General features: G+C 44.9%; 1 protein-coding gene across 1 annotated transcript in view; it reads left to right on the top strand.

Annotated features, from left to right (window-relative positions):
* The window catches only part of LOC124545592, a 71,047-nt gene that overhangs the window by 2,425 nt on the left and 42,982 nt on the right, over nt 1-25,640 (top strand). The window contains exon 2 of the mRNA XM_047124540.1: nt 7,146-7,290. Coding sequence (XP_046980496.1) covers nt 7,146-7,290 — 145 coding nt within the window. The remainder of the gene's footprint in view (nt 1-7,145; nt 7,291-25,640) is intronic.

The raw sequence follows: 25,640 nt of genomic DNA, 5'->3' as shown, positions 1-25,640 counted from the left end.
TCCCTTGGTTCTACATTTTCATTTTACACTACTAGTTTTTGTACATATTTTATACTATCCGTCTTCCCCTATACTTCGTTTCTCTGAAAATTTAAATCATGTCGCACCATTTTATGTTGTCAAATATATTTTCTATGGCGAAAAAACCTATGAAAGTTTTGGATTTTTCAAATGTTTCTTCCTTTATCAACCGTAATGTCAGAATCGTCTATAAGATGCCCAAGTCTTCTGTGCAATATTCTGTTCAGCAACTTGGACATACGGGTTGTTCAGCTGGCTATATGACAGTTCTGAGATTAAATCAGTAATGCCGCTTCTGCGTTTTCTCACGTCTTAGTGCAAACACATATCAATCGAAGATTGTTGTTTTAGAAAAGGAGCTTCCTTAAATGTAAGTTTTCAGTCAACATTGAATGATTTCTGAGTTGTTGCTAATTTCATGATTATTAAGGATAAATATCGTTCAGGCAACAAGCGCCACGAATCATTCTTCAATCCGCAGACCAGAGGCTTCCAAACGCCAGAGGACAGAGAGAGGGGTCCGCGGAAAGAGGGGGAGGGGAGAGGGCGGAAGTTTTGTTGACGTAACTAAACAGTCTTAAGTGCTAGAGTAGTCATTAAGGAATCAAATCTCATTTTGCTTCAAGGAAGTAACCAATCCATCACAAAATTTGTAATTTGTAATCACATTTAAATAAACGTACTCTACATGGTACGGGTATTAAAACTGCTCAAAGAAGTTGTCCAGAAAGTCCTTCAAACCAGTTGGGCTCACGTTCAGGCAGAGCAAGGAGTGAAAGTAAAATCGTAATTAAACTAAAGAAAATTAGTAAACTGCGAGTAGGCTCCACTCTCTGAGGGTTCCGTATAGATTTAATTATGTGTATGGATACTACATTCCCCCAGGATCAGATATCTGGGCGATTTGAGTCTGTTATCCCTGTCAGTGTTGGCAAGATATCAGTCCTGCTAATTCCATGCCTTTCGGGAATATTTCAATTTTAAGTCTTAACTTTAAAATTTTTGTGTAATTTCGAATTTGCTCTTTTAATTGTATAATAACAAATTAACAATTTTCGGACTTTGCCCTTTACTTGACTGTAAAACTTTGTTTCTTGCCAGATTTCATGATTATACACTCCTGGAAATTGAAATAAGAACACCGTGAATTCATTGCCCCAGGAAGGGGAAACTTTATTGACACATTCCTGGGGTCAGATACATCACATGATCACACTGACAGACCCACAGGCACATAGACACAGGCAACAGAGCATGCACAATGTCGGCACTAGTACAGTGTATATCCACCTTTCGCAGCAATGCAGGCTGCTATTCTCCCATGGAGACGATCGTAGAGATGCTGGATGTAGTCCTGTGGAACGGCTTGCCATGCCATTTCCACCTGGCGTCTCAGTTGGACCAGCGTTCGTGCTGGACGTGCAGACCGCGTGAGACGACGCTTCATCCAGTCCCAAACATGCTCAATATGGGACAGATCCGGAGATCTTGCTGGCCAGGGTAGTTGACCTTCTCGAGCACGTTGGGTGGCACGGGATACATGCGGACGTGCATTGTCCTGTTGAAACAGCAAGTTCCCTTGCCGGTCTAGGAATGGTAGAACGACGGGTTCGATGACGGTTTGGATGTACCGTGCACTATTCAGTGTCCCCTCGACGATCACCAGTGGTGTACGGCCAGTGTAGGAGATCGCTCCCCACACCATGATGCCGGGTGTTGGCCCTGTGTGCCTCGGTCGTATGCAGTCCTGATTGTGGCGCTCACCTGCACGGCGCCAAACACGAATACGACCATCATTGGCACCAAGGCAGAAGCGACTCTCATCGCTGAAGACGACACGTCTCCATTCGTCCCTCCATTCACGCCTGTCGCGACACCACTGGAGGCGGGCTGCACGATGTTGGGGCGTGAGCGGAAGACGGCCTAACGGTGTGCGGGACCGTAGCCCAGCTTCATGGAGACGGTTGCGAATGGCCCTCGCCGATACCCCAGAAGCAACAGTGTCCCTAATTTGCTGGGAAGTGGCGGTGCGGTCCCCTACGGCACTGCGTAGGATCCTACGGTCTTGGCGTGCATCCGTGCGTCGCTGCGGTCCGGTCCCAGGTCAACGGGCACGTGCACCTTCCGCCGACCACTGGCGACAACATCGATGTACTGTGGAGACCTCACGCCCCACGTGTTGAGCAATTCGGCGGTACGTCCACCCGGCCTCCCGCATGCCCACTATACGCCCTCGCTCAAAGTCCGTCAACTGCACATACGGTTCACGTCCACGCTGTCGCGGCATGCTACCAGTGTTAAAGACTGCGATGGAGCTCCGTATGCCACGGCAAACAGGCTGACACTGACGGCGGCGGTGCACAAATGCTGCGCAGCTTGCGCCATTCGACGGCCAACACCGCGGTTCCTGGTGTGTCCGCTGTGCCGTGCGTGTGATCATTGCTTGTACAGCCCTCTCGCAGTGTCCGGAGCAAGTATGGTGGGTCTGACACACCGGTGTCAATGTGTTCTTTTTTCCATTTCCAGGAGTGTATATGAGCGAGAAGTACCCTATGAGTTTTGATGAGTGAGTTGCGAGATCAATACATGTAACGTAGATGGTCATATCTTTTGAGACCATTGACTTAGAAGTTAAAAGATTTTACATCGCAAAGGGGCTGTAAGCTGTACTATGTGACATAAATATTAACTTGATACGTCTGTCCATTCCTGACAAAAAGGGGTGTTAACAGACGAATAAATGTACAGACAGTCGGATAAAAGCGGACAAAAAATCTTTTTTCCTGTGATATAATTAAAAATTAACCATTTTCGGATTTTTCCCTTTAGTTTTATTGTGAAGCCTTACTTATTGCCAAATTTCATGATCTACACGAAACGCCCTGTAGGTTTTGATGTGTGAGTTTAGGAGTTGCAAAATACGAGTACGTGGCATAAATGGCCTTATATTTCGATTGCATTGACTTAGAAATTTACATATCTTTCGATTGCATTGACTTAGAAATTTAAATTTTGTACACTGGCAAGGAACTGTAGATCTTAGCATGTGACATAAATATTAACTTGATGTTGTGATGTCATAGATTAATATCACCTCCATCACATCTCACAGTTGGCAATAGAAACGCATGTTTCAATAAGACAACAATAGTGGTCGCGCAGGGAGCTGGAGGATCCAATGACGCACGCCCGCTGTGCCACGCCTTCAGCGGCTCTCGCTACTGGCGCCGTCTGCCGCTGCGATACAGGATGGGCGGCGACAGTTACACGGCCCAGTTACAGGTGCAGTCTTCAGTCTTAGTCAGCCTTAGACAGTTCACTAGTGCATTACTAGTGGGCGTCTCACATGGCACGACGCTCTTTATCTAGTTCTTTGTAATGGACTTATTTGCTGTTTGTTCTTTTGTAACGTTTCCTCACAACTCTTGGAGAAAGCTATAAGCTAAGTAAACTTCTTTTTACTGCATTTACGTGCTCGCTAACCATTTCTGCTTCTGTCCAGCTTCTCTGTGAGAGCTGTGGTACCACTTTGTAGCACACCTGTCCTTAATGCTATGTACGAAGTAGTACACAACAGATATGTCAGCCTTTTACTTAGAAAATGTGGTCTTAACCGTCGGACAGACAGACAGCCAATCAGAGAGATGGACAGCAAATTTGACATGTAAGAGTTCCGTTTTTACCGACAGAGGAATGAAAACCAAAACGAAATGAAATAATGAGCAAAATAAAGGCAGTCTACTCTAAAACGCACATATTTGCACATTTTCAAATCTAGATCTTGTTGTGGGTACCATACACTACCTTGTGGTCCCATCCCCTGCATTCTGACACACTTAGCTTGCTGTCCACGAGGTTGTGGAGGCGTCGCAGCTCAAGCCTGCGCCACTCCTCGGCCTGTCCTGAGGTCATCCAGTGTGTAGCGGAGGGTTCCTGCGACGACGCTGTGTGAGTTTTACGCGGTCACAAGTGTGCTGAACGCTGTTCGTGACAGCAGATACTGCATACCATTTCATTCTGTTGGTCCCTGCCTCCTGGGGAAAGTTAATCACGATGTAGGTGCCAATTAGTTGACTGTAGAGCTTCACAGTAGATTTGAGGATCCTGCTGCGATAGAGCACAGTCCTTGAGAAGCTTTCGAAATACGTACATGATACTGGCCCAAAACAAGACAGACCCAGTTGTGTGCTGGATACGTGGGACTGACTGTCTGAGATGTGCGTTGGTAGCCGATCACCTCAACATTCTTGGGGAACTGCGTGTTTGGGATGTGCATTTCAACCAGTCGCCTCCACATTCTTCTGTGACGATCAAGTGTCAGACAGACCCTCCACTCTTCCATGGAGATGTCCACATGCCATTTTTCCTGGTCTAATTCGAGTTCCTCGTGCACCACGGTGCTGCGAGGTTGTTTCGTTGTTTGCTACCTGCTACCTAGAGGCCAGATTGATGAGATGCTTACGTATTCCTGGGGTGGTATAGCCTTCTCAGTCGGCTATTCTATTGTCCTGTGTGTAGCTATGATCTACGAGGGGCGTTCAGAAAGTAAGCTCCGATCGGTCGCGAAATGGAAACGACTATGAAAATCCGATAAAGCTTTGCACAGATGTGTTGAGTAGTGTCTCTAGTATAACCCCAGTTGGCATTACGTCGCTCTTTTCATTTCTGAGCTCGCAGTGAGTGCGTAAAGATGTCTAGAAAATAGTGTCTGCCGCCAAGTACGAGGGCCTGGTGAGAAATTTCGCCTGAAGCTATGCAGCTAACATTACATAACTGTCGTGCTGTTTTGTCTTCACGACAATTCTCAGCCGCATTCTGCAGGGGCAATGAAGATGCTCCTGCATCGTTTTCAAATGGAAATGTTAGATTACCCACAATACAGTCCGCAATTGTCTCCCCCTGAGTTTCATCTCTGGTCACATGAACCGCTGTCTTTGAAGACAACATTTTGACACAGACAACGAGGTGTAGGCCAGCGTGGAGAATTGGCGGAAAGCACTGGCGGCTGCCTTCTATGGTGAGGCTATTGAAAAGTTGGTACAACGCTATGACAAAAGTCTAAGTCAGAACGGCGACTACGTAGAGAAGTAGCTGAAAGGTGTAGCTAATTGTTACAAGTAAAACATTTCTGATGTTCACTGTGGTTTCAATTTGGCAATCAATCGGAGCTTACTTTCTGAACAGGCCTCGTATAAGGCAGTCCTCGACAGCTGGTGATGCCGGCCGCGGGCGACCACTGCGAGGCAGATCTTCAGTTGTTTTGTGTCTACTGATAGGAGTTGTATGTTTGAGTGACGCAGCCGCGTTGTACGCCAGTTTGGTCTACTCACTGCACCGAGAGCCCTCCCTGCCATACGATGGCGATGGAGGCGCGGTCGGCGTGTGGCCCATCGAGGTATGCTGGCAAGTTGAACAACGGACCTAAGACGCGTCGTCCCGTCCACGGTAGGAGGCATGACGCACTCTGCTCGACTGCACTGTACGTAGTCACTCCCTGTCATCTGAAGTGTATTCAGCAAGAAGGTCCCCAGTAAGAGAAGCACAAACTGTGCAAGTCATGAGAATTGCGTAAAACGTTTATCAAACATTTTTTAAATTCGTCTCCCTAAAGTTGAATACACTACTGTGACAAAGGTCATGGTATACCGATATCTACGTTTTCAGAGCGCTTTCGTATCACGTACAAAAGGCTAAAAGAGCTGTGTGTTGGCGGAGGTGATTCAAGTCAAAAGGTTCTGGACGTGATTACAGCCGCACGTCGTGAATTAACAGACTTTGAACATGGAATGGTAGTTGAAACCAGACGCAAGGGACATTCCATTTCGGAAATCGTTAGGGAATTCGATTTTCCGAGGTCCGCAGTGACAACATTGTACCGAGAACATCAAATTTCAGGCATTTCATCTCATCACAGACAACGCAGTGGCCGACGGCCTTCACTTAACGATCGTGAGCAGCGGTGTTTGCGCAGAGTTGTCAGTGCTAACAGACACTGCGTGAGAATACCGCAGAAATCAATGTGGGACGTACGTGGAACCAATCTGCTGGGACAGTGCGGCTAAATTTAGTGTTAATCGGCCATAGCAGCAGGCGGCCGACGCTAGTACCTTTGCTAGCAACATGAGTTCGTTGCAGCGCCTCTCCCGGCTCGTGGCCAGCTCGGTTGGACCCTATACAACTGGAAAATCGTGTCGTGGTTAGATGGGCCCAGGTTTTAGTTGCTAAGAGCTGATGGTAGGGTTCAAGTGTGGCGGAGACCCCACGAAGACATGGATGCGAGTTGTCAACTAGACACTGTGCAAGCTGGTGGTGGCTCCATAATTATGTGGGCTGTGTTTACATGGAATGGACTGGCTCCTTTGGAAGTTCAGCTACTTGAATTTTTATGGACCATGTCAGCGGGGTACAATTGTTCGTAATTGGTTTGAAGAGCATTCTGGACAATTGGAGTGAATGATTTGGTCACGCAGATCGCGCGACATGAAACGAGTCGAACATTTATGAGACATAATCGAGAGGTCAGTTCGTGCACAAAATTCTGCACCGGCAACACTTTCGCAATTGTGGACTACTGTAGAGGCATCATGGATCAGTATTTCTGCAGGGGACATCCAACGACTTATTGAGTCCCTGCTAGGACATGTTGTCGTACAACGTCGGGCAAAGGAGTTCCGACACGATATTCGGAGGTATCCCATGACTTTTCTTATCTCAGTGTATTTCACGAGCAGTTTCTCTGAAAGAGGATCTTCTGTCCAAACGTACCGTAAATGTAAGATTTTGAAAGATAGCAATGTAGAAACCAGAAGAAATGAATGCCTAAAATTTTTCTTTTATCTGTTGTACCCTTTTTTTGTAAAAAAATATCACTAGAGTTGCTTTCGAGACGCTTCATTTCTATATATCACAACAGGAATGTGTTGTTGAAATTTATTATTTTTTAGTTATATGCTTTCTTTTACTATTCCATCGTATAAAATTTTACACATTTGGCTTTAATGAGAGTATGAATGTGGATATGCGGGCTGCCGTTTTCAAATTGTCGACATTTCAATTAAGACAAAAGATTTTCTAGAATCGAATATTTCTTATTCGTGGATGACGAATCATAACTTTGTGAACAGGGACCCAGTCGCTGGGCGTTGTTCCACTGGACCCCCTGCAGGTCGCGCAGATCAATATCCATCACGTCGTCAAATACGTCCTCAAGATCAGGTTCAGGAACGTGCGCCTCACAGGACTCGCCAATGCCGACGTCAGCAACGTCACGTGAGTACAGCCTGTGTGTGTGTGTCTGTCTGCAGCTGGAAGTTTAGTGGCAGGAGTACAAAGGGTATACAGCCTAGCACAAGCGATAAGGTTTCCCGAAATACTTTCATTGCGGAAAATTGTAACGGGTCATCCTTTTGACAAACGCATGAGCACCAAAAGACTGTCACTGAGATAAGGGTGAATTTTAAATATTTTCCTGGCGAGCTAAACATTCGTAGCAGTATCGGTCTTTGAGTCGGTCGTCATTCACTTTGCTTCACAATATGTTGATTAGGCACCACTCAGTCATCCTTAGGTGAACCCAACCGAACGACGACCAGCTGCAAGTCCGTAATTACTTTGAATATTGAGATAAGTAGTTGTGAAACAGAAAATTAACAAACATAGCCAAAAGTGGAAATTCTTACGCAGTTAAACTATCATATTTATGGGAGCCAATAGAGTTTCCATAGAATCTACTTGATTTATCAGCCTTTAGGTTTCCACCACCTGATCCTTCTTCGTGACAAGTAAATAAAAACACCTAGAGTCTTCCTTATGATTTTATTTTATTTTGTCGCTACCAGTTTCAACGCTTCATTGCGTCATCTTCAGGCTGTTTATGATGCGATACAGGTTGATATGATCCCCATGCATACCACATCTGTTGCCAGCATTACTGGATACACAGATAATCTGAAAACGTATGTGTCAGCACTCCAGCCATCAACTGCGTATCCAGTAATGCTGGCAACAGATGTGGTATGCATGGGGATCATATCGACCTGTATTGCATCAAAAACAGCCTGAAGATGACGCACTGAAGCGTCGAAACTGGTAACGATAAAATAAAATAAAATCATAAGGACGGCTGTAGGTGTTTTTGGTTCAAATGGCTCTGAGCACTACGGGGCTTAACATCTATGGTCATCAGTCCCCTAGAACTTAGAACTACTTAAACCTAACTAACCTAAGGACATCACACAACACCCAGTCATCACGAGGCAGAAAAAACCCCTGACCCCGCCGGGAATCGAACCCGGGAACCCGGGCGTGGGAAGCGAGAACGCTACCGCACGACCACGAGATGCGGGCTGTAGGTGTTTTTATTTACATGTCACGATAGTAAACGGCCGTCGTCCCAGAGACCTCCTGCTAAGAGGATGGACATACAAAAGCTTGATCCTTCTTCGTCCAACTTTGAGTCTGTGCCACAGCAGTGGACCAGTGCACAGCGCTGCGCCAGCAGTGCAGCAGGGCGTAAAGGAACTTTCCTTCCGGGACTCTAAGTTCCTGTTGTCACCAACATCGGCATCACTCGTCACTGAGTTACGGTGGTATACTTCACATATTAAGCTGATGCTGTTCTCAGTAACATAAGATGTAAATGTGAGTGGCAGTAAGCATGTGGTTGTGGGGCATACCCTCTAGTGAAAAGTTCAGCATGGTGGAAGTGTTCAAAAATTTAGCAGCATGAAGCTTGTGCTTTCGTCACATGAATGACAGTAGTTGTGTCAGAAATTTTCAGAAGTGACCTTACCGTTCAGCACTCAAATGGGCCAGTGTTAATAGACTATCATACATAATGCGCTGGCGAGAACTCAAAAACAATTAAAATGTACAACGACGAGAATAATGTAGAGTGCACTAACTTTCAGGAGTTAACGTTTCGAAATTTGATGTGTGCTAACTCAGCCATCCAGTGTGCTGTGAATGACAGTCTCAGGTGGTAGGAGTACGTTTATGGATAATTAGAGAATGTGTGGTATGCTCTTACAGAGGTCACCCATGAGCATACTTCGAACCATATTTTCGCTATTAACTGCTCTATGAGATTTTATTCTGCACGCAGTATGTACGAAGAATCATCACTACCTCGTGCCGTTAAAAAAATGCATGCATTCTAGCATATGTTCATGTATCCCACAATGTTACTGGTATTAAAGAAGATAATAAATGATTGTTTTTACCTCTGAAATTTTCCGCTTTGTTCCAAATAGATAAAGATGCACAGCCGTTACAGTAAGTCAGTAGAATACTTCCATTCCATTCCACTGCTGCTCTAGCGCATCAGGGCAAACGACCCCTTCAACACCCCTTAGATTGTGCATGTCTGCAAGCGTACACTAGACCAGCAGAGGAGTGCCACTCAGCTGAGTGGGTGACGAAATCTCTGTAGTGAGGGTGTTGCCAAACTGCGGGGGTTTTAGAGGTACCTCTTGCCGTTTTACTCAAGCATGTGTCAATGCCCCTCCTCTCCTGCGGTCACGCCAAAGGAGGGCGTGAAACAGGAGGGCTAATAGAGCATAAACCTACTTCGGTCACAGTCAAATTTCGTCGGATGGTTGCACACGGTCTCTAGTGGTTTCACCGTGTATATCAAAGCAAAAATTCCAGTCGCACTACACTCGAGAGGGTCAGGGGTCAGCAAGACTGCAGCCTCACAATGTCCTTAGAGAAGGGTTGAATCGTTCTCGAAGTGTCAGCAGCGTCGAACTGTCATGAAGGTTGTTCTATCACTCACAGCACTGCGAACTGTCGTTTTGGACGCCCCAAGAGAAAGTATGGCTTTATTGACATCTTTTATGCCACCTCCTAGGACCAAGACCTTTTCTTATCGGTTCTGATTGGTGATGTGTCTGAAATGTTTTCTTTGGCTACCCACACGAAAACTTCAACACTGGTCATCGTTTTTCTCTCCTACATCGCGGAGGCGTCAAAAGAAGTGGAGAAATGTGGATAAGAGGGACTGTGACAACATTCTCATCGTGTGGCACGTCCACGGTGGCGTTTGGCAGAATTGTGACGAAATTTAGTGCCAATGTGACGTCATCAACCCACTTTACATGTCACATGAACTTTCGAGCTGTGTCGACACCTTGCTGTCTGAAGTGTTGCCGAGACCGTAGCTGACCTTGCAGGGTACAGAAGTACAGAGGAAGGTCGTAGGCATCATTGAGTCAAATCTCAAACTTCTGTGTCGCAATGGGAGACAGTTACAGGTATTCAGAAAAGGAGTCTTGTAATGTGGTTTCACAGTGTAGTTCCACTGTATGTAACCCAGGTCAATAGTAAGACTATGGGATGATCTTGATCCTATCCTTGCAAATGATCCATTTGTCATTAAATGGAGACCGATTTTCAATTGTGATACAGTCCGAATCACACCGTCTTGCAATCGAATACTTTCTTGGAGCACCAGATGCAGAGAGCATCTACACCACCACATGGGCATTTATTGCAGTTGTCAATCATGAGAGCCATTGAGGACGGTTGATGCACCCCCTTCACCCATCTTTTGCAGGCAGCAGTTTCTGTAAGGTACAAATACATTTTAGATTTAAGGCCAACAAACTCCACTATCTATTACTTCATATGGATTGCAACCATTAACCTAATAGAGGTAGCTGTCTGTATCCTATAAATAATCTTGGATCTGCAAAATAAGTATTTGCAAACCTGCAGTGACACTAGTACCCATGGGGTTTGGAAAGGTCCACTATACACATACCTAAATAAACAGGTTTCATGCGTTCTATCGAAACCTTAGCCTTCTTCAGACTGACTAATTCTGTACCGAAGGTTGTGACCTATTTAAAATTTGGCCTGGCGACATTACCCTGTGCACCGTAACACTTCTCCCTGCGGTAAAATAGGTGAATTTTACGGTGGTTTTTCAAATTTTCGTTTTTCATAAAACAGTATTACTCTTTAACTTTTTTTTTTCAAATTCGCACATCGCTGAAGTTCACTTTTTGGTATTGACACCAATATACCCATTGAACCAGCACGACTGCTAGAAGGACATAGTGCACGTGTTCCAATTAGTTTCCTTCCCAAACTGAGACACTGCTTGATGTTTCCATCGTGCATAATGTATCTCTTGTTTACTCCTCAGCGTCGACTTCAGCATGTGGATGGAACCATTGCGTGAAACTAGGCACTCAGACATAGCGGAAAATCGCTGTGCCTTATTTATGCTCTTAGGTTATACCAGGTCCGTGTCCAAGACATATCCTACACCAGAATCCTTGCATCTATCTAATCTGATGATTTCCTTATCGGACAGCCGTTGAAACCCTCCAACAAGCAGAGATTGGTACATGTGGCGCCTGTGTAAGTTGTTAACATGATACAACTTACATAGTCACATGCTTTGACATGTCCACCCATTCGCTGGAAATTTACCTTGGTATGCCTATAGATACATGGCAAAGTCCCACATTAATCCCATGTTATAAAATGAGAAGCATGTCGACAATAATCAGTGTTGGCACGTGCCTTTTTCAACATGAAGTCCCATGAAAGCTGCGGTGTGGTTCCAGCATTCAGGCAGTCACACGTACATTCCGGACTTCACCGAAAATATCCGCAAGCAATCTTACATCTGCGTCCATATAAAACCTCGCACACTCACCTCAATTAGATATGTTGAATTCTTGCCAAACATTAACTGCATGGCCATACCCTGCATCCATTATGGCATAGCCTGTATAAGGTTACTGGTGAATGCAGCTATGCTGAGTGGTTTCCTTGAGTCTCTCCACTGAATCCATTTATTCGTATCCCGATACCTCCTTCTTCATCATGCAGCGCGTGCATAAAACATAATGTATCCAGGAACGGCAAAATAATTTTTGGCGTGATCTGTTTGGAGAGTAGAACGTATTTCTCAACGCTCTTAGGCAGGACATCAACCTGATCTGTGGGCAATCTGAAATCACCCAAGTTTTCAATGATGAAATGGGCACCATGTGTACTGAAATTGTGGAAGAATTCAGCTATGTGTTGTGGCACTTGTTAGTTCAAATTGCATATGTGCTGCGCCGCATAACTTTTTCGTTAGACGACTGTAGTGTGCATTTGGAATTTCCACTTTTCTATCTAATGCAGCCCACAAATTTGAGAGTCAACAGGTTTCTTGTATGCTCCACCATTCTCCTGTGATTCAGTCATGGGAATGTTGGTACAATAAATGTAATCAAAACACCATGAAGTTTGTTGGGGCTCAGAGAGTAACCAACTTGCAGTATTTTCCCTGATCTATGATCCGAAACAACAGGGACTCATGTCATAAAGCATACAACTTGACATACATCTGCATAGGATATGTGCCTCTCTGAGAAGGTTCGTGGGAGGCAGTGGGATTGCTCTCACAGTACACCACAGCAGCGAGGAGGCACTCGTAATCTGTATACACCACAAATAGCCAACGCTCCTGGTAGTGGAAACTCTTAAACTTTCAAAACTTGTTTCCCTCAGCGAACATTTCGACAAGTGCCCATTCCTGACTAGAGCAATCTATTATATGCTTTGTTAAATGCCAGCTTGAAGTAAACGAGTTGAGGCACCTAGAACTAAAATGCTGAGCACAGTGTGAGAACTGATGCCATCAGAGATATAAAATTCAAAAATATCACCCATTGCGCATGCTCCCAGATTGGCTCCATGTTTCGTACAGTTTCTCAATCCACTATTGGCCAAGTGAAGCAGAATTAGTCTTCAATATTTTGGACATTAATTCAGACCTTGTTAGCAGATACGTTCTTTGGAAGCTTCATATAGCTGGACCACCAGTTAATGGATCAAAGACATGCAAGTGCATATATAAGTGAAATCCACAGCTGAGTGGCTTACCAGACCCACTTCCCTGCATTCTGGAAAACTGGCCTTCTGTGACATTCAAGTCAAGCGACCACCCATTTGAGTCACCCTGCAATATCGTCCAACCCCCACCCGCAACCCAAACTATTTCTTTTCCACGCCATTATTGCTTCCTTGCTTCCTTCTTTTGGGGGTATGTTAGCTCACAGCATAGTAAAGTACTGCACTTAATGGTGGGAAACTGCCGATCATAGACGAGTTTGCGAAACTCTCTTTCCAGAAAGGGGTTGATAAATATTGAGGAGAAAGACTGGGTATGGGTAGCCTGCAGTAGAGTTATTCGTGAGTAAGTTGAATAAGAATAAATGTAGTGGGAAAGGGAAGTTGTGTGTTTTCCTTTCTTGTGTGCACTGAATGTAGAGCAGTGGTGGAGCCGGCGCAAAGGGGGCCAGTAAAAATTGTATTACAACTACCGGTCGTCCGGGAGTCATTTGTGCCACTGTGCAGCAAGTGCCTGAATCCGAGAGCCATGGAGTAAACGACACATCAACAAGGGCGTAATGAATTGTTGAAGAGCGGTAGTTGATTTTAAGGTTTTTAACATGGCTGTCAATGCTATGTGAATGTTTTGCCAATGTTTTGCTCTCTCAGGTCCTACAGTACTCATGTACGGACGTTTTGATTGTACTCAAGAGAGCGGTATTACCGTAGCAGTTGTTAGTTATGTTTTAAACAGTAATACTGAAAATGTTGGGAGAAATATATCCCGGTTTGTGAGAAGCGCGGCTATTTATTTAGTAGCGCAGTAGAGCGAACTTGCGGAAGCATTCCCGAAATCTTCACCGCAGTTGGATCGACAGGGAGGTGGCACGGAAGGATCTGGACCCCACAAAAAAAAGTACTGTGAGAAGATAGGACAAAGTTAATACTACTAATACTACTTCCATCTGTCGGTGTTTTGGGGTCGAAAAAATATTGCCCTGTTATATCGCCCAGGGACACAACTTCCCGCTGGTGCTGGTACAGACTAGTTTAAAGCTGGTATGGGGCTCACCTGGTGCTGTCTTTAACCAGTCGGATGTGCGAGGGAGCTGCTGCTAACTGTCTGGTGACCATAACTGGCCGCTGACGGTCCCAGACGAGCTGAAGCTGTCATTGACGGCCCCAGACCCAGGGAGAACAGCGTTGATGAACCCAGGTGTGGGGAGTAAAGCGTTGATGGGACGGCACAGGGAGTATGTGATTGACAGCCCCAGGCGAGCAGGAGGATGGAGGATATTGGTGTTTAACGTCCCGTCGACAACGAGGTCATTAGAGACGGAGCACAAGCTCGGATTAGGGAAGGATGGGGAAAGAAGTCGGCCATGCCCTTTCAAAGGAACCATCCCGGCATTTGCCTGGAGTGATCTAGGGAAATCACGGAAAACCTAAATCAGGATGGCCGGACGCGGGATTGAACCGTCGTCCTCCCGAATGCGACTCCAGTGTGCCCCAGGCGAGCTGACAGCCCTTGATGTGTCGCCGACAGTTCGAAGCAGTCCGAAGGAGCAGGTGTATCACTGACAGGACGCAGTGGTGACCACCTGTGGACGCTCACAAAATTAAATATGGACCTCATATCATGCTCAGTTGAACTGTCTCTTAGCACCATATTCATATCATCGTCCCCAATCACCATGTCACTAACGAGTACACCTAGAAAAAAAAAGAAACACCTCATGCACATTTTATGTAAATATGAAATCACTGTTGAATAAAAATGTATCTGCTTGCTTGTAATCGGGTGGACCTAACCCTAAGAGCTCCTGGGGGAAAATGGTATCATAACCTGCGATGTGTCATTCAACTCTATTGCCACTACTGTGGCATCGACCCATTCCCCCTTGGCTTCACTGTTGCCGATAGCACCTAGGAACAAGAACATGTCATACGCAGTGCATGAAAGTATGAACTGTTATTATTGTGGAAGAAGATGAATTACTGCTGCTATAAACATATATGCTTGTCTATGATACGCATGAATGTTTTACACTTTACTATCTTGCCTTGGCACTGGTCACCTAAAACGAGCAAAAGCAAATGCGGTCTCAGTATGCCAGTCCTACTAGATATGTCACTGATAAACAGTATCTGTTGCACAGCCCACGTTTCGCCCTAAATAAACAGATCTGCCCACCTCAATAACTCTCAAGTATAAACACGCGTGTGTGGTGTGGGCCAATCCAGCTTGGTCGTTGCACTCACCGAAGCATCTTCTGTGAGATACAATGGAAAGGACAAAGATCGTTGGTTCGCAGATGAAGAAATTCAGTTCATTGAATGATCGTGTGAACTTTCGCGTATTGTATGATTTGGGAGCAAACAGCGCACGACTGATGCCACTTCAAAAGATGTATTTGGGAGATGTGTGAAATTTTATCTCTCATACTAGAACCAGATTATAGAGAACATTTGTGGCTAAAAATACATACTTACCATGAATACACGCTGAAACCTGTTGATGGAGGTAGGATTTTGAATAAAGATACATGCATTGTTTTTTGATAAAAAATCATTTGTTGGTCAACCAACTTAAAAGTAATGACTCGTAATCTAAAGTGCACATAAAATCATTTGTTCCTTCTCCTGCTCTGTAGATCTGCTTGATTTGTAGGAATATGGAGATTTGTATGATTCCAGGTTTCTTGTATGATTCCAGTTTTCTTGTAAATTTCTTGCAGGCAGAACATCTTCTCAGAAAGCCGGCCGCGGTGGTTTCGCGGTTCCAGGCGCGCAGTCCGGAACCGTGCGACTGCTACGGTCGCAGGTTCGAATCCTTCCTCGGGCATGGATGTGTGTGATGTCCTTAGGTTCGTTAGGTTTAAGTAGTTCTAAGTTCTAGGGGACTGATGACCACAGCAGTTGAGTCTCATAGTGCGCAGAGCCATTTGAACCATGTTCTCAGAAGCTTTGATGTATACAACATTGTCTGTGTGTTTGAGACTCCAGTGACATCGGCATATCTTGTAACCCAGTCATGGCTTGTCCTATCAGACTGAAAGCAAATTATGAGTTTTGTGAAGGCCTCGTCGCTACAGATGAGGAGGCCGAGTTGTCACTGTTGTTACGGTAGGCCGAGTTTGTGACTTCATGAAATGGCTTCTGATGCAGTACACCGCTAAGACAATTTCTCCCTGCCACTATTACACAGCTATGCCCCAGTGTCACGTAACAGGATATGAGAACGAAGGTTCTACAATAATCCGACAAATTGGAAACAAAGTCACACAATTGAGTTAAAAAGGTTTACTTATCTTTGTGACTTGTCGAATAGTGAAGTTTGAAACACCGCATGTATTATAACACAAGAAAGGCCCTCAATGGCTACGTGCATAAAACCGTAGGTAAAGTTCACGGTACATAGCAAATGCAATTTACAACAACTGACTGTGTAACTTCTAGTCAGCCCTGGACGCTGGTCTACAACCAAGTGGCCGAGAGCTGCTGTTCTGTCTTTCCTGTGGGTTTCTGTCCGTTGTCGTCCGGTCATTCGCAGATTATACCCGGCCGAGGTGCAGTCGATATCTTCATCCTCAGCGCCGCTCGTGGCGCTGGTGGAACTCGCGCAAGCGGCGAGTCTACGGCACTGACGCCAGTTCGCATATTTGCGCCTGTGTTGCTTTTTCCTTGGCTGTGTATTGTTCGGACGACACAGCAATGAGTTAATTATAATACAGTCCTCGTAGTCTGTCACATTTAAAGTTTCTGAATGGTCTGGGAGAATGTCATTACTACTTGCCCAGTATTTGCTCAAAAATGGTTCAAATGGCTCTGAGCATATGGGACTTAACATCTGAGGTCATCAGTCCCCTAAGAACTACTTAAACCTAACTAACCTAAGGACATCACGCACATCCATGCCCGAGGCAGGATTCGAACCTGCGACCGTAGCGGTCGCGTGGCTCCAGACTGAAGCGCCTAGAACCGCTCGGCCACACCGGCCGGCACAGCATTTGTGAGTGCAGTGAAAGCAACATCCTTAATCACAAAACTTCCACATTTGTCGTAGAAATCTTGAGTGTCTGCGGTGATGTCTGCACTCTGAAGTGTCTTCATGAAATCTACCGTATGTGACACATCACTTGTTCATTCATACAAATTACTTCACAATTCCAGTGAAAATGGAATAATTGATTCCACAGTCATGTAGTAATAATGTGTATGCAGTAATTTATTTATGGAAATTTTCTGATGATTCAAATTCTGTGCATATATCCACCGACCTATATTTTATTTTTCTGTTCTGCTTTGAGTAATGTGTGGTAACGGTGGGCACTAATTTCCTAAATCTCTTTATGTTGAATGTGCATCCAAAACTGTCACTCCCTCATAGTAGAAAGGATGAAACCTCACATACTAGTCGTACAATATATTGTGTACATTATTATCCCATTTAGCTGCAAGATACGATCTTTGCGAATGAAACCTACTTGAACTGGATTCAGTGGCCCATGTCTGTCTGGATGTAATCGATACAGACGAATATTCATACAGTACCCATGAAAGGAAAATTAATAGCAGTTCAACGCTGGAATTCAGTACCCTAAACATTTTCGGATAGCCTTCACCTACTATAGTAGTTTGAGGCATTTTACATACTAATTTATCCAGCACAATTATTTTATTCTCTACAGTATTAGGATCTACCTGAACTTAAAAGTTATTATCCATCGCACTTCATACTAAAATCACTTCTTGTTTAGGGTTCATGATCACTCGTTTCACCTTCTCAAAGTACCCCATAAGTATCTTAAGTGTAAACATACATTAAAACAGTCGTATTCACTTATTGATACATCTATGAACCATCCTGCACTTAGTACATGGTTCACATGGATCTGAGCACTACGGGACTTAACTTCTGAGGTCATCAGTCACCTAGAACTTTTTTTTTTGGTCATCAGTCTACTGACTGGTTTGATGCGGCCCGCCACGAATTCTTTTCCTGTGCTAACCTCTTCATCTCAGAGTAGCACTTGCAACCTACGTCCTCAATTATTTGCTTGACATATTCCAATCTCTGTCTTCCTCTACAGTTTTCGCCCTCTACAGCTCCCTCTAGTACCATGAAAGTCATTCCCTCATGTCTTAGCAGATGTCCTATCATCCTGTCCCTTCTCCTTATCAGTGTTTTCCACATATTCCTTCCCTCTCCGATTCTGCGTAGAACCTCCTCATTCCTTACCTTATCAGTCCACCTAATTTTCAACATTCGTCTATAGCACCACATCTCAAATGCTTCGATTCTCTTCTGTTCCGGTTTTCCCACAGTTCATGTTTCACTACCATACAATGCTGTACTCCAGACGTACATCCTCAGAAATTTCTTCCTCAAATTAAGGCCGGTATTTGATATTAGTAGACTTCTCTTGGCCAGAAATGCCTTTTTTGCCATAGCGAGTCTGCTTTTGATGTCCGCCTTGCTCCGTCCATCATTGGTTATTTTACTGCCTAGGTAGCAGAATTCCTTAACTTCATTGACTTCGTGACCATCAATCCTGATGTTAAGTTTCTCGCTGTTCTCATTTCTGCTACTTCTCATTACCTTCGTCTTTCTCCGATTTACTCTCAAACCATACTGTGTACTCATTAGACTGTTCATTCCGTTCAGCAGATCATTTAATTCTTCCTCACTTTCACTCAGGATAGCAATGTCATCAGCGAATCGTATCATTGATATCCTTTCACCTTGTATTTTAATTCCACTCCTGAACCTTTCTTTTATTTCCACTATTGCTTCCTCGATGTACAGATTGAAGAGTAGGGGCGAAAGGCTACAGCCTTGTCTTACACCCTTCTTAATACGAGCACTTCGTTCTTGATCGTCCACTCTTTTTATTCCCTCTTGGTTGTTGTACATATTGTATATGACCCGTCTGTCCCTATAGCTTACCCCTACTTTTTTCAGAATCTCGAACAGCTTGCACCATTTTATATTGTCGAACGCTTTTTCCAGGTCGACAAATCCTATGAAAGTGTCTTGATTTTTCTTTAGCCTTACTTCCACTATTAGCCGTAACGTCAGAATTGCCTCTCTCGTCCCTTTACTTTTCCTAAAGCCAAACTGATCGTCACCTAGTGCATTCTCAATTTTCTTTTCCATTCTTCTGTATATTATTCTTGTAAGCAACTTCGATGCATGAACTGTTAAGCTGATTGTGCAAAAATTCTCGCACTTGTCAGCTCTTGCCGTCTTCGGAATTGTGTGGATGATGCTTTTCCGAAAGGCAGATGGTATATCGCCAGACTCATATATTCTACACACCAACGTGAACAGTCGTTTTGTTGCCACTTCCCCCAATGATTTTAGAAATTCTGATGGAATGTTATCTATCCCTTCTGCCTTATTTGACCGTAAGTCCTCCAAAGCTCTTTTAAATTCCGTTTCTAATACTGGATCCCCTGTTGTTGTTGTTGTTGTGGTCTTCAGTCCTGAGACTGGTTTGATGCAGCTCTCCATGCTACTCTATCCTGTGCAAGCTTCTTCATCTCCCAGTACCTACTGCAACCTACATCCTTCTGAATCTGCTTAGTGTATTCATCTCTTGGTCTCCCTCTACGATTTTTACCCTCCACGCTGCCCTCCAATACTGCATTGGTGATCCCTTGATGCCTCAGAACATGTCCTACCAACCGATCCCTTCTTCTGGTCAAGTTGTGCCACAAACTTCTCTTCTCCCCAATCCTATTCAATACCTCCTCATTAGTTATGTGATCTACCCATCTAATCTTCAGCATTCTTCTGTAGCACCACATTTCGAAAGCTTCTATTCTCTTCTTGTCCAAACTATTTATCGTCCATGTTTCACTTCCATACATGGCTACACTCCATACGAATACTTTCAGAAATGACTTCCTGACACTTAAATCAATACTGGATGTTAACAAATTTCTCTTCTTCAGAAACGCTTTCCTTGCCATTGCCAGCCTACATTTTATATCCTCTCTACTTCGACCATCATCAGTTATTTTTCTCCCCAAATAGCAAAACTCCTTTACTACTTGAAGTGCCTCATTTCCTAATCTAATTCCCTCAGCATCACCCGACTTAATTAGACTACATTCCATTATCCTTGTTTTGCTTTTGTTGATGTTCATCTTATATCCTCCTTTCAAGACACTGTCCATTCCATTCAACTGCTCTTCCAAGTCCTTGGCTGTCTCTGACAGAATTACAATGTCATCGGCGAACCTCAAAGTTTTTATTTCTTCTCCATGAATTTTAATACCTACTCCCAATTTTTCTTTTCTTTCCTCTACTGCTTGCTCAATATACAGATTGAACAACATCGGGGAGAGGCTACAACCCTGTCTCACTGCCTTCCCAACCACTGCTTCCCTTTCATGTCCCTCGACTCTTATAACTGCCATCTGGTTTCTGTACAAATTGTAAATAGCCTTTCGCTCCCTGTATTTTACCCCTCCCACCTTCAGAATTTGAAAGAGAGTATTCCAGTCAACATTGTCAAAAGCTTTCTCTAAGTCTACAAATGCTAGAAACGTAGGTTTGCCTTTCCCTAATCTTTCTTCTAAGATAAGTCGTAAGGTCAGTATTGCCTCACGTGCTCCAGTGTTTCTACGGAATCCAAACTGATCTTCCCCGAGGTTGGCTTCTACTAGTTTTTCCATTCGTCTGTAAAGAATTCGTGTTAGTATTTTGCAGCTGTGACTTATTAAGCTGATAGTTCGGTAATTTTCACATCTGTCAACACCTGCTTTCTTTGGGATTGGAATTATTATATTGTTCTTGAAGTCTGAGGGTATTTCGCCTGTTTCATACATCTTGCTCACCAGATGGTAGAGGTTTGTCAGGACTGGCTCTCCCACGGCCGTCAGTAGTTCCAATGGAATATTGTCTACTCCGGGGGCCTTGTTTCGACTCAGGTCTTTCAGTGCTCTGTCAAACTCTTCACGCAGTATCATATCTCCCATTTCATCTTCATCTACATCCTCTTCCATTTCCATAATATTGTCCTCAAGTACATCGCCCTTGTATAGACCCTCTATATACTCCTTCCACCTTTCTGCTTTCCCTTCTTTGCTTAGAACTGGGTTTCCATCTGAGCTCTTGATATTCATACAAGTCGTTCTCTTATCTCCAAAGGTCTCTTTAATTTTCCTGTAGGCGGTATCTATCTTACCCCTAGTGAGATAGGCCTCTACATCCTTACATTTGTCCTCTAGCCATCCCTGCTTAGCCATTTTGCACTTCCTGTCGATCTCATTTTTGAGACGTTTGTATTCCTTTTTGCCTGTTTCACTTACTGCATTTTTATATTTTCTCCTTTCATCAATTAAATTCAATATTTCTTCTGTTACCCGAGGATCCCCTATCTCTTCTAAATCGACTCTTGTTTCTTCTTCTATCACATCAGACAAATCTTCACCCTCATAGAGGCTTTCAATGTATTCTTTCCACCTATCTGCTCTCTCCTCTGCATTTAACAGTGGAATTCCCGTTGCACTCTTAATGTTACCACCGTTGCTTTTAATGTCACCAAAGGTTGTTTTGACTTTCCTGTATGCTGAGTGTGTCCTTCCGACAATCATATCTTTTTCGATGTCTTCACATTTTTCCTGCAGCCATTTCGTCTTAGCTTCCCTGCACTTCCTATTTATTTCATTCCTCAGCGACTTGTATTTCTGTATTCCTGATTTTCCCGGAACATGTTTGTACTTCCTCCTTTCATCAATCAACTGAAGTATTTCTTCTGTTACCCATGGTTTCTTCGCAGCTACCTTCTTTGTACCTATGTTTTCCTTCCCAACTTCTGTGATGGCCCTTTTTAGAGATGTCCATTCCTCTTCAACTGTACTGCCTACTGCGCTATTCCTTATTGCTGTATCTATAGCGTTAGAGAACTTCAAACGTATCTCGTCATTCCTTAGTACTTCCGTATCCCACTTCTTTGCGTATTGATTCCTCCTGACTAATGTCTTGAACTTCAGCCTACTCTTCATCACTACTATATTGTGATCTGAATCTATATCTGCTCCTGGGTACGCCTTACAATCCTGTATCTGATTTCGGAATCTCTGTCTGACCATGATGTAATCTAATTGAAATCTTCCCGTATCTCCCGGCCTTTTCCAAGTATACCTCCTCCTCTTGTGATTCTTGAACAGGGTATTCGCTATTACTAGCTGAAACTTGTTACAGAACTCAATTAGTCTCTCTCCTCTTTCATTCCTCGTCCCAAGCCCATATTCTCCTGTAACCTTTTCTTCTACTCCTTCCCCTACAACTGCATTCCAGTCGCCCATGACTATTAGATTTTCGTCCCCCTTTACATACTGCATTAGAACTACTTAAACCTAACTAACCTAAGGACATCACACACATCCATGCCCGAGGCAGGATTCGAACCTGCGACCGTAGCGGTCGAGCGGTTCCAGACTGTAGCGCTTAGAACCGCTCGGACACCTCAGCCGGCCCTGCACTTAGTAAACCATTCAGCCATGAAGTTGCTGTGGGGACATATGTTTTCATGGTTGATGTGGTTCCAACATTCCTTTATGATCGGTCTCAATACCATTTAGTTCGTATCTTTTCTTGAACCCTAATCTTCCTTCCTTCTTGTTTCTTGAAACAGAAATGCGAATGAATTATATGTAAATCACGATGTCGATGTAGGTTGTCCATGGTACTTTCCAAATTTTCCTTCTAGGTACAGGAAACTGTTGGTCAGAATTTTTAATGAATCCCGATGGTGAATGAAAATCCTCATCAGCACATTATTATTAAAAATCGCTGAAATAAAAGACTTGTGGGAGTAATATTCATGACAGATGACTTACGTGTAACACTGAACACGTGGTGTAGGGGTCTCATCTTTGAATAGTAATCTAAAGTTCTGGGACTCTGGTTAAAACCTCAATAGTGCTCGAAATTTCGAATAAGAATCAGTAATGGTAGCCGAAAATTTGTATCATAAGAAGTTACCCTCACGCTATCAACGGCATTGCCAAAGAGGGCAGAGGAATGGGCAAAGGTTCAGGATACTTCCTTGCTCTAGGTGGGGGGGTTGGGGGGGGGGGGGGAACTATCCTTAAAAGACAAGTGGAAAGACTGTATTAAAGACACATATTATTTATCCACAAGACATGTGGCGTGCAATTGAAAAAGTGTAATGTTGATCTCTCCATTAGGCTCTGGGAGTTAACTGCCAAGAGGGGAGCAGAAGATTGAACAGTCCATGAAAGGGTAACACATTATGAATCGGAGTGTGAAATGTCAGAAATTTAAACGTGGTAGGGAACACTCCTGTTACAGCTCCATCCGTTGCACCACATACAGTCAGCTCAAAAATGGTTCAAATGGTTCTGAGCACTATGGGACTTAATATCTATGGTCATCAGTCCCCTAGAACTTAGAACTACTTAAACCTAACTAACCTAAGGACAGCACACAACACCCAGTCATCACGAGGCAGAGATAATCCCTGACCCCGCCGGGAATCGAACCCGGGAACCCGGGCGTGGGAAGCGGGAACGCTACCGCACGACCACGAGCTGCGGACTACAGTCAGCTCTCAGAGCCAAAGGACTACACCTGTCCCCTTGACGGTGGGGGGCACTTCCCTCCCTCCTGCACCTCCTACCTTGGGAGCAGCACTCCCCCAACCATCGAGGACACCAGTCCCCACTTCTAAGCCAGAGAAGTGTAAGTCTTCTTCAGCTTCTCTCGCCAAGAAGGGATCCTTTTGGTCACTCCCTTCCCAGGTTCCTACCAGTGACAAACCAGACACCCGCCAGGTGCTGAAGAAGCCCCAGATAGCTGGTTGTAGGGCTTCGTGGTCCTCTTCAGTCCCAGAGACTGAATCAAACAAGCCATCCCAGCAAGGGCAACCAAAGGAACAGTGTGAGATGTCGTAACTGAAGACCCCCTAGGTCCAAGGAAATTGCGGTGGCACCCACTCCACCGCTACCTACAAGCTCTGCGTCTGGGGATGAGGTGGAGATTCTGGCGTCCTCTGAGGACCTAGATCTCGCTGGTCCTCAAACATGATGGATGTCACTTCTCTCAATACTCAGTTGGTGGCAGCAGGTGACCCAGTAGCATAATCTGCCTCCTCGGTCCCTTCACGTCTATCTCGGCCATGGACAATGTCATCCTCCAGTGGAACTACAACGGGTTTTTCCACCATCTTGCTGAGCTCCGACAACTTCTCTGCCTTCACCATTTCCTCTGCATTGCTCTTCAGGTAACTCGGTTTCTGGCGATGCGAACCCCCGCCCTCCGTGGCTATCAGGGTTATTATAAGAACCGGGCAGCTTATGAGAGGGTATCTCGTGGCATCTGCATCTACGTCCTTCACTCTCTGTACAGTGAGTCTGTCCAAATATGGTGATGTCCCGCAGCATGTCCTCGCTGTGCTGATAGCCCAATTGCCGCCACCTTTTCTGTTACTGGCTGTTACCGGGCGACTTCAATGCCCATAACCCTCTGTGGGGTGGATCAGTGGCCACCGTTGAGCATGTATTGGCACAGCTCCACCTTTCTCTTTTAAATAATGGTGCCTTCACACATTTCAGTGTGGCGCATTGCGCGTACTCAGCCATCGACCTTTCGATCTGCAGCCCTACTACCAGCTGTCCAATGGAGTGCGCATGACGACTTGTGCGGTAGTGACTACTTTCCAATATTTCTGTCACTGCCACAGCGTCACTCTTCTAGGCGCCCCTGCACATGGGCTGTGAATAAGGCTGACTGGGACTTGTTCACTTCCATTGCCACTATTGAGCCTCTTTCCAATGACGCCATCGATGCGGTGGTCCACTTTGTCACCACTGGCATAGTTACTTCCGCAGAATCTGACGTTCCCTGTTCTTCTTGGTCCCCTCGGCGGAGGACTGTGCCTTGGTGGTCGCCCGAGATCGCTGAGGTGATTAAAGATCCAGTGTCACAAGTGGCATCCATCATTGGAACACCTCATCGCCTTTAAATGGCTCCGTGCGCAAGCCCGGTGCCTCATTCGCCAACGCAAGCAGGAGTGCTGGGAATGGTAAGTCTCCACTATTGGCCTCTGTACCTCTCCATCGCAGGTTTGGGCCAAGATTAGACGACTCTATAGCTATCGGAATCCCATCGGCGTACCTGTGCTTTCCCTGAATGGATCAGTCTGTACTGACTCCGACACATTAGCGGAGCATTATGCTCAGAGTTCTGCTTCTGCGAATTACCTGCTGGCCTTCCGCTCCCTGAAAGAGTGGTTGGAACGTCAGCGTCTTTCATTCACACGCAACACCCTGAATCGTACAATGCTCCGTTCAGTGATAGGGAATTCCAAAGTGTCCTAGCTACTTGTTCTAATATGGCTACTGGGCCAGATCACATCCACTGTCAGATGCTCACACACCACTTTGTGGACTGCCAGCGAGCCTCCTACACCTTTTCAACCATATCCGGGTTGAGGGTGAGTTCCTGTCGCAATGGTGGGAAATCATTGTAATCACTGTGCTGAAAACTGGTAAAAACCCTCTGGAGGTGGACAGCTAGCATCACCTACGTTCTTTGCAAGTTGCTCGAGCACATGGTGAGGCGGAGCTTGAGTTGGCTACTTGAGTCTCGGGGCCTTCTGGCTCCATCTCAGGGTGGGTGTAGTAAGGGCCACTCTGCCACTAAAAATCTCGTCTGCCTTGAGTCTGCCATCTGTATGGCCTCTGCCCGCCATCAGCATCTGGTCGCCGTCTTTTTTGACATGTGGAAGGCATATGATACGACA

Source organism: Schistocerca americana, chromosome 8, assembly GCF_021461395.2.
Source record: "Schistocerca americana isolate TAMUIC-IGC-003095 chromosome 8, iqSchAmer2.1, whole genome shotgun sequence".
In the NCBI taxonomy this organism is placed as follows: domain Eukaryota; kingdom Metazoa; phylum Arthropoda; class Insecta; order Orthoptera; family Acrididae; genus Schistocerca; species Schistocerca americana.
Note: the sequence above shows the minus strand (reverse complement) of the source record. Positions and strands in the feature narration are given on the sequence as shown.